At 37.3% G+C, this 9889-nt stretch overlaps 2 protein-coding genes across 2 annotated transcripts; one reads left to right on the top strand and one right to left on the bottom strand.

The window, feature by feature from the left end:
• The first annotated feature begins 222 nt into the window (after positions 1–222).
• On the top strand, positions 223–3548 carry LOC105769517 (probable serine/threonine-protein kinase At1g01540). Its single transcript, XM_012590202.2, has 7 exons — positions 223–1152; positions 1346–1450; positions 1576–1698; positions 1808–1978; positions 2069–2198; positions 2310–2519; positions 3124–3548. Exons 1-7 carry the CDS (start codon positions 485–487, stop codon positions 3283–3285), a joined length of 1569 nt encoding a protein of 522 aa, XP_012445656.1. The 5' UTR covers positions 223–484; the 3' UTR covers positions 3286–3548.
• Positions 3549–6171: 2623 nt separating this feature from the next.
• LOC105766839 (subtilisin-like protease SBT3) lies at positions 6172–8424 on the bottom strand. The gene has a single exon (XM_012586396.2). The coding sequence runs from the start codon at positions 8422–8424 to the stop codon at positions 6172–6174; it is 2253 nt and encodes a 750-aa protein (XP_012441850.1).
• Positions 8425–9889: the final 1465 nt, after the last annotated feature.

Here is a 9889-nt window from a genome sequence, read left to right as displayed (position 1 = left end):
TTAAAAATAAAGAGATAATTTTTTACACAATATTTGAAAAGTTGAATTTTAAAAAAATTGAAAAGGCATCCTAAAGATTTTTCTAGTAATATTCAAAGTAAAATACCTGAATGATGATCCAGTAGAGTATAATCACATCGGCATGAAAATATGCTTGACTATAATTGATTTTCCACTATATTAAGGTTAGAGAGCATTAAATTGAGTGGAGGGGTTTTGCCAAAATTTCCCATATTAAAATTCTAGAAGTCGCATCATGCCAGCTGCTGCTCTCGTTTTTCTCTTAGTAACTCTCTTCTAAAATCTCTCTTTCTTTGACTCTCTCACTGTTCGTTTACAATTATTTAGCCTCATTCCCTTCAGCAGTTGTTCCACTCCACCTCACAAAAAGGAAGGAACCGAGAGATTACTTTTCAATTTTGACCGTGTTTTAGATGCTAAAGAAACGAAACCGAGTAACTAGTGAGGAGGAGGAGGAGCAATCATGTCTGATTATTCCTTCTTAAACGATCAGCTCTCGAAGCGCACCTCAATTTTCGGTTTGCGTATGTGGGTTGTTCTTGGAATCTGCGTTGGAGCTGCTATCGTCATTGTTCTCTTCCTTATCTCCCTTTGGTTTACTTCTAAACGCCAGAACAAAGCCACCGGTAGCAGCCACAACGGCAGCTTCAAGCCTATTCATAACTCTACTATCCCCAGTGTTTCCAAAGAGATTCAGGAAATCCGGGTCGACCCATCTCGTCATTCTAATCCTGACGTCAAGCTTCACCAAGCTTCAAACCCTGACCCACTTCCAGAATCCGACCATGTATTGGCGCTTCATTCAGAAGAAGACAGCAGCGCTATCTCTGGCCGCAACAGAATCCACATTGAGATAGGAAAGGATCATCGGATTGCATATCCGGAACGTGGAGCCGGGTCGGGTCATGGATCGGGTGAGTCCCGTTCTGGTGATCAGGGGACGGCGATTATGGCGGTTCCGGAAGTTTCCCACTTGGGGTGGGGACATTGGTATACTTTGAGAGAGCTTGAGGAGGCTACTGATGAATTTGCTGCTGAGAATGTGATTGGTGAAGGCGGCTATGGAATTGTTTACCGTGGCGTCTTGGAAGATAATACAAATGTTGCTGTGAAGAATCTACTAAATAATAGGTAAAAAAAAAAAAGCTATCTTTTTCTTTGACAAATTGCAGGCTATTTGGGAGTTTTTCTCTCTTTTTTCCCCTTTAATGCATTTCTTGGATTAGTGTACCTTTCTCAGAATTGATAGGCAGGTTCACTGCATGGAGTGTTTTTGTTGGGGAAATTGAGTTTCTGTTGTGTTCTTTCTTGTACTTCTCTTTAGGGGCCAAGCTGAAAAGGAGTTTAAGGTTGAAGTGGAAGCAATTGGACGCGTACGACATAAGAATTTGGTGAGGTTACTTGGTTATTGTGCGGAAGGAGCTCATAGGTACTCTTTGTGTTAATTTGCTGCATTTAAAGTTTGGATTTTATGTTGGTGCTTTCAACTTTTTTTGAATTGCAAAATCTCAGTATCATGCAAGGATAGCTAACGTGCTGAATTGGTGGCTATAGGATGCTTGTTTATGAGTACGTTGACAATGGGAATTTAGAACAATGGCTTCATGGAGATGTTGGGCCTTGCAGTCCTCTTACATGGGAGATCCGTATGAATATAGTGCTCGGAACTGCAAAAGGGTAAACGTTTGGTTAACTGATAATGTTAGCACAGCTTGAATTGTCCTTGGTTTTTTCCTCCATGTTTGCTGACAATGATGTTGTCTGCCAAATTTGAAACTTGATTTAGGTTGACATATCTGCACGAGGGACTCGAGCCTAAAGTTGTTCATCGCGATATCAAGTCGAGCAATATTTTGCTTGACAAGCAGTGGAATCCAAAAGTATCTGACTTTGGCCTAGCGAAGCTTTTGGGTTCGGAAAGGAGCTATGTGACAACTCGCGTGATGGGAACATTTGGGTAAGTCAAACTTTCTCTTTTGTGAAAATTGTTCATCTAATGTTGTGATTTGGTCATGGCTGATCCATTTGTACTGGCTCTGTTTTGTAGATATGTGGCTCCTGAATATGCTAGCACTGGCATGTTAAATGAGAGAAGTGATGTGTACAGCTTTGGCATTCTTCTCATGGAATTAATTTCTGGAAGAAATCCAGTAGATTATAGCCGGCCTCAAGGAGAGGTTCGTAGATATCGATTTAGTCAGTTGATAATGTGTTCCTATGATAACTTTTAGATGGCTTTTCTTGGTCTTTTCTGTTTTCAATGTATGTAAGTGGTTTTAACGTATTAGGTAAATCTGGTCGAGTGGCTTAAAGCAATGGTTACCAATCGGAATTCAGAGGGTGTTTTGGATCCAAGGTTACCGGAAAAACCTTCTTCTAGAGCACTGAAGCGAGCCCTTTTAGTCGCTTTACGCTGTGTGGACCCAAATGCTCAGAAAAGGCCTAAGATGGGGCATGTGATTCATATGCTCGAGGCTGATGACTTCCCGTTTAGAGATGTAAGTCGACATCGATCATTGATGCTTGTACCTAGTGATAGTAACATCATGATTTGCATTCATATTTTTATTTTACACTTACCATTGTTGAGTTTTAACCATGTATATCTCTGTGCTTGTGATTGTTAAAAATCTGGTGAAGGAGCACATGCATTTCCTAGACAAACTAGATTATCATAGATTTGTCATACGATTTTTGCTTACTTGCATTTTCCTAGATGTTTCATTTTTAAGGCAATATATTTTGGTCAATTTAATAGAACAAATCATATTTTAAAATCACTTAGGTTAGCAAAATGTAACCATTTCATGCATACTCTGTTATTCATTAGTTTCCTTATTGATGAGAAAACCAAGACGAGCTTTGCCACTTCTAGTGATGCTCGAGTTCAATTGGGAAATGGAATAATAAAGTCCCCATGAACCTCTAGAATCTATTGGATGATATTTTGGTCCAACCTTTTCTAGATAATGCTTTTGCAAAATCACATATCTTGAACATATACATCTTTCCAAAACGTGTCGGTGTTATTCGGCTACATGGTATATTGATTAGCAGATTATTCTGTTTCATCCGTTTTTTCTTTCTGCTTTTAAATTTCAGGACCGCAGAGCTGGAAGGGAAAACATGCGGTCACTACGAGATGGCCTGAAGGATAGATTGACAGATAAACCTGTAAATGAATCAGGTGACAGTAGTGGATATGAAAGTGGCGCCCATACTAATAGATCAATATGGAGAAAACAAGAATCTGAAGAGCCATAGCTTTGCAAACTCAAGTTAAGGTGAATTGGCACATTTTCTTCAGCTAATTCCTTACATCCAGAGCTAGCTCAGGCAATCAGACTACTTTTTTTTCCCTGTACATGTATAAACATGATTCATGTTGTCTTTAAATGGAATTTGTTTTTTCTTTTTGTAGATTATGTAGGTATTTTATGCCAATCTCAGTATGTCATTTGCTATTTAGTGCATGTAATACTGCTTCTTCGCATATATAGTTTCATCTTGTGCTGTAACTTTACCAAGTGATTTGGCTTTTGATGTCATTAACATAAGTAGTAATATTTTGCTGTAGGCAGGCCATGAATACCATTTTACCACCTTTAATGCTAAACACCAACTATTGTTTTGTTTTAGTTGATTATGTGATAGTTCTTTTTTAATGCCAAGCCGGAATCAGTTAATTTCTTTGTAACTCAATTGCCGACAAACGACAAGATTGTTACAAAAGATATTGGTTTTAAGTGTTGAAACAAATACTTGAACTTTGATAGATTCCCTTTGTTTAAATGACAAAATACCTTTTGTACTAAGTTAGGTGGGGATATGCTATTTTCATTATTTTCAAAGTCCAAAACTCTTGAGATAAAGATAAAGATAAGCTCACAAGGTTCATGACTAAAGCAATGTTCATTGGTTACATGACACAAAAGCCTCTCTTGTTCGGACACAGCTTGACTCACTGATTAGAAAAGGACATACTAATACCATAGTTGGCAGGGAAATGATAAAGAGTTAAAAACATTAGGTCATTATTTTCATTTTATGCTACTCTCTCTCTCTCTCTCTCTCTAAACTTGACACAATCTCCTTGGATACTTCAGTAGCTTGAGTGTCCAAGCATATTCCAGAAATATTAAACATGTGAGTTATTTGGTAGATTCAGCTTTATTACATCTTCAAATGAGCTCTTTTCCATAAATCTGATCCTAAAAGAGAGCTCATTCAACAAGATGAAAGATTTGGGTCCTACAATTCACATGCATCTCTATCCGAGCTTTTAATGGGAGTGGGGGCTTTTATTTACGGCATGAGAAACACCTTGACAGCTAAAGGTCTAGGAATGGGCTCGGAATCATTTCTTATTTTGTATGATTTGTTTTCTTTTCCGAATACGCCTTCAAATTTCTGATAATGCTTTTCCTTTTTTGACTTGCTTTCCTCGGTTAGAAACTTTCTGTGAGATTTGCCTGGTCATCTGCTGATTAAGAATCCCTTTCACAACATAAAAGCTCGATTGCGGATCAAACTTTACCTGGATTCCAGATTTGGCAAAAATTGAATGATAAGCCTGGATTTTGGACCCCTTAATTGAAGAAAGTTTACTTCAATACCCACAAACTTGTTGTTTGTTACCTATATAATTTTTCATTTTGTTTCTTCCTAGTTTCTTTGGGACCGAGTTCTTGTTATAATTAACAACATTTCCAGGGGTTGGAAATGGAAGCTATGTTTTGTTCCTCACCAGAGGAAAAGGTCCAAAGATCATAGGTTCATTTAAGGTTTTGTTCCTCACCTTGAATGAAAGCTATGTTTTTTAGTTCAACCTCATTGTTGAAGAGGTCTCTACCTCCTCATCCCACTACATCACTGATTCTCCGTCCCGTGTTAGTGATTTTACTACTTTTAAACCCTCGTCATTCATCAAGTTAAATCAATCTCTTTTTGACAAGCCCAACGAATTTCCTCTTATTTTGCCTCTTGTCTAGCAACTTTCTCACGGATGCGCTTAACGATTTTGGAGTTAGAATTCAAATTCGAAGTGATAAGCTCTACCTCGGTGGTTTAGTCATCATGCAAATCACTATTAGTGTCCTTGTCCAAAGCCATGAGGAAAAAGACAGTGAGAAATGAATAATGAAGATTTGGAAATGGAAAGGAAAATGAAAGAACTTAACAAGAAAAGCATATGCAAACAATGATACCTTGGGAAATAAATAACTGAGAGATGTAAATAAGCAGGCATAAATTCATCATAGTTGGAAAAGAATTGATTCTGATCAAGAAGGTCCTAAATATAAATTCAGCTGGACTTCAATGCTTGAGCTTCAAAAGTACAAGGGAGAGTTTTCCGGAAAAGAGAAAATAACAATTGCAACTTGATTTTTCTTCTGTTATATGCTTTTTTGAACGTCATATGTTTGGGGCTTTGTTGAAAATATATTCCCATGAATAACCCCAATTTGATTGAGATACATGACAAAACCCACATCCATCCATCCGCAGAACCCAAGGGAAAACAACAAATTTCATTCATACCATTCAATTCAATTTGAAAAAAGAAAAAAAATAGTGGGTGTAAATTTAAAATTTTAACTTTAAAATTAAATTCGTGTCGAATAAAAACGAACATAAACAAAAAAAAAAAAAAAAAAGAATATGTAAGCTCATAATATTCGTAAATCCTTGTTGTTTCGATTGGAGAATTCAAAGATAGAGACATTGGAACAAGTCACCTTCAATTGACAGAACTGATATCAGGATTCAAACAAACTGGAAATTGGTTTTACAGGAGAGAAATTTCTATGTTGGCATTTCTTTTTAATTGGCATGCAACCTTAGTCATTTGACTTTTAAATGATGTGCGGCTTTTGAATCGTTAGATTTTTCACTTAAAATCTTTTTCTTTTTTTGGTTAAAGAAGAAGATTTCCAGAATGATTGTATGGCCATTACATTTGGTTTTGAACTTGTGATGAATAAGAGAGCTCAAATGTCCAATTCATATTTGCTTGTTCATATAGAATTAAGAAGTTGAAAACATTATTTCCTTATGAATCTACAGCTGAATGCTCTATCTTAAGGATTTAAATCTTCAAGATAAACAATCACATGATTTATTAATAAATAATCATACTAAGAATGTCAGTTAAGAATTCAGGACCACCACGGGGCTTGCAACAATGTGGTTATTTTGATCAATCCACTTCACATAACCATAGGCCACCGGAGGAGCTTTTCCATTCATCTGCACACTCGCAGCAAACTTTTGCTTCTGATATTTGCTTGTGAAGGTTAGAGTGGTAGGCTCTACTTTGATTGTCATTCCCTGGCTTGTTTCTGTAATCAGTTGGTAAACTGATTGGTCATCTCCTACGTTGGTTAGGACCCTGGTAAAGTTCTTTACGTTTGGAGAGTCTGCACTAAACATGGCAACAAAAGATGGGTAGTTTATGTCGGTTCCCTCTTGGCTGCAACTCCATTTGCTTTGTCTAAGAATAGCTTTCATCTCCGTGTCATTATAGCCTAAGCCACATAAGAAATCAACATAACCTTGCCAATCTATGTCATAAATGAGTCCAGGATCCATGGCTTTGTTTGGATTGATATGACCTGCCCCATAATCTAGAGGAGTTCCAGATAAGCTAGTAAATTGGTTTGTTAAAGTAGTTCCATTATTGTCAACGGTATATGCTGTGGTCATCAAGGCTGAACGGATAGCTGCTGGGCTCCATTCAGGATGAACAGCTTTAAGCAAAGCTGCCACTCCTGCAACATGAGGTGCTGACATTGATGTGCCAGATAAAAATGCATAATCTGAACCTAAATCATAGTTGCCAAATTGTTCAACTGAAACTATTGGTGGGATTGCAGCCAACACTTCGACCCCTGGAGCAATAATATCAGGCTTTAGAATATTTGGATTGACAGGGTCTGGTCCTCTAGAAGAGAAAAAAGCCACTTGTGGTGCTGGCTTTGTGCCAAAACTTGTGAGCACGAATCTCATAATTTTTACACTTGCGTCATCAGCTGCCTCTATGGCATACTTTCTGATCAAAGCACCTGAAGAAGATGGTAAAATCAGGCTGGGGATTTCGAGTTCATCTATATTATAAAGGGTCTCGTCTGCAATAAGTATTCCTGCAAGTGCTTCAACTCTTGCAAGCTCTCTCACTTGCTCAAAAATGGTACTACTGCCATTGTTATCACACATGACCACTTTTCCAAAGACTTCACTGACATTCAATGCCCCATCGCTACATGATTTTTCAAAATCACCTTTGCCATAGTATAAAAGTGTATCTACAACTAAAACCCGATCTGGGAACTTTGATTGTCCTTCGAGTGTTAGATCATTCCCTAAAGTCACCGTTGCAATGAAACTCCGATCAAGTGTCCCCGCGCCAACTGTTGTAATCCATGGCGCAGAATTGAATGTAGTATTAGGGGCGCCATCATTCCCAGCAGAGCAAACAACAAAAATCCCCTTCTCTATTGCTGAAAGAGAAGCGGTGGCTATGACATCTTGGAAATAAGGTACATGATCAAAACCTAGAGACAATGACATAATGTCAACACCATCTGCAATTGCTTGATCCATAGCAGCAAGAACATCACTTTCTGCAATAAATCCTCCGGAAGACACTTTGTACATAGCAACATGTGCACCTGGTGCAATGCCTCGAGCTACGCCATTTGCATATCCGAATTGACTTGCACCTGGTACATGGTTACCTGCAGCGGTTGATGATGTATGTGTTCCATGTCCTAAGAAGTCTCTTGGTGAATCGTCTGGGGAGTCTGATTCATCAGCAGCTTGAATCCCTTTAATAAATACTTGCGCACCAATGAGTTTCCTATTGCACGGAAAAGGATTAGTTGTGCTATTCTGGCACTTTCCCTTCCACCTTGTAGGAATTGGTGGCATTCCTTTTTCATTGAAGCTTTCAGTCTCAGGCCAAACTCCTGAATCAATCATTCCTATGATTACACCTTCACCATACGATGACGCATTCCACAGTCCAGAAGAATGCCTTAATCCCATGAATTGAGGGGAGTGCGTGGTGAACAATTTGCCAATTTTCTCCTCGTGTATGGCAATATGAGCTGGTGATTTCTTGAGTTTTGACACTTGAGCTGGTGTCAGCCTAGCACTGAACCCATTCATGGCATGGTTATAAGAGTAAAGCAACATCTCTTTGCCATGAACCGGTTTTGACAACGATTTCAAGATGGTTTGGTGCCAAGTTTCATGGGTCAAGAAAGATGAAGGTTTTTGTGAATGGTCCAAATAGACAATGTATGTCTTGTATTCTTCAGGTTTCGACAATACATTGTTAATTCCAAACAACAACGCCAGTAGAAAAGTTAGAATGGAGATGTAGTAATTGCAGGCACTCATCTTTCGAGTCTTGCTGGACTAATAGCTAGACTAGGAAGATTTAGCTTGATGATCGTTTATCATTCCCACATACATATATATATGTGTGTGTGTGTGTGTGTGTGTGAGAGAGAGAGAGAGAGAGAGAGAGAGAGAGAGAGAGAGAGTCATAAATGAAACAAAAGACGACATGAACTTCATAACATTAAATCCAACTTGGTTTTGGGTTCGATTTCTTTTATGTTGTGCTCATGAATGTTAGCTTACGAGGCCGGTAGAATTTTTGTTTGGATTTCTTGTCATTACCCCAGTTTTTTGTTGGTTTTGGCTCCATGTTCGATTTCTTTTATGTCGATTTCTCCAAAGTTTTCCTCATGAATGTTAACTTCCACCTTGTACGAGGCCGGTAGAGTTTTTTGTTTGGCTTTTGTGTCGTTTTCTCAGTTCTTGCTGGTTATTGTTATTAGTGTCTTAATTTTGTGTTCCAATTCCTATGTCTCTCAGTGTAAAATGCAATTTGGATATTCATTTATCTCAATGAACAGCATGATGTGATAAAATAACACCTTCATATTCAATCCACTAAACGAAAACGTCGTAAGCTTCTTGGCTATAATATTTCATATTGATGGGTTTTTTTGGTGCCAATTCAAACAGTTTACTCATAATTTGCTTGTGAAAAGATAGAATGCTATCTTTGGGGAGGTAGACCCGTAGGTAGGGATCACTGGCTTCCAAAGACTTTTAAATTATGATGGACAAGTATTTTTCTTATTGAATTTCATTTCTTGTAAAATAATAAATGGGATGTAATTTTGTGAAGGGTTAATATAATTTTTGGCTCATGAATTTGGTAATTAGGTCTATTTTAGTATTTATAATTTTTTTTGTTTTATTTTGGTCCTTAAACTTGGTAATTAAATCCATTTTGATCCTGAATTTGAATTATGTCAAGATTTGATGATATGACTAGTGTTACCGGAACAAAATCAGATTGGATGAACTGAGAACTAATCGATATATTAGTCCGAACAAAAGGGTTGAACCGGTTAACTCAGAAACTATTTGAAATTGGTAAATATTAGAAAATGGGGCAAAAAATTTACAATTGAACAAGTTGAATCAGTTTAATAATTTTTTTATATTTTATTTTTAAATTTTTTTTATAAATTTTTAATTATTATTGGTCCAACGATTGAACTAATCAAATTGGTTGAATCAAGAACTAGTGGTTTAATTTTCAAAGTTCAAAGTCAAAAATAGATATAATTATATCAATGTCAACCTAATTAGTAAGTTTAATCTTTTTAGAATTTGTGGGAAAAAGAAAAAAAAAAGTGAAGCAAACAATGTACTGAGCCTTGTCTGTCTACACTTTTAATTTTCTGTTTGTTCGTCAGTTTTAGGATGGGTGGGTTTCATCTGGGTCAGATATTCACTTCCATATATAAATAAGGCAGAGCCTAGTTTTAGGTTGTCAGATCAA

The sequence above is a fragment of the Gossypium raimondii genome, chromosome 5 (genome assembly GCF_025698545.1).
Source record: "Gossypium raimondii isolate GPD5lz chromosome 5, ASM2569854v1, whole genome shotgun sequence".
Taxonomy (NCBI): domain Eukaryota; kingdom Viridiplantae; phylum Streptophyta; class Magnoliopsida; order Malvales; family Malvaceae; genus Gossypium; species Gossypium raimondii.
Note: the sequence above shows the minus strand (reverse complement) of the source record. Positions and strands in the feature narration are given on the sequence as shown.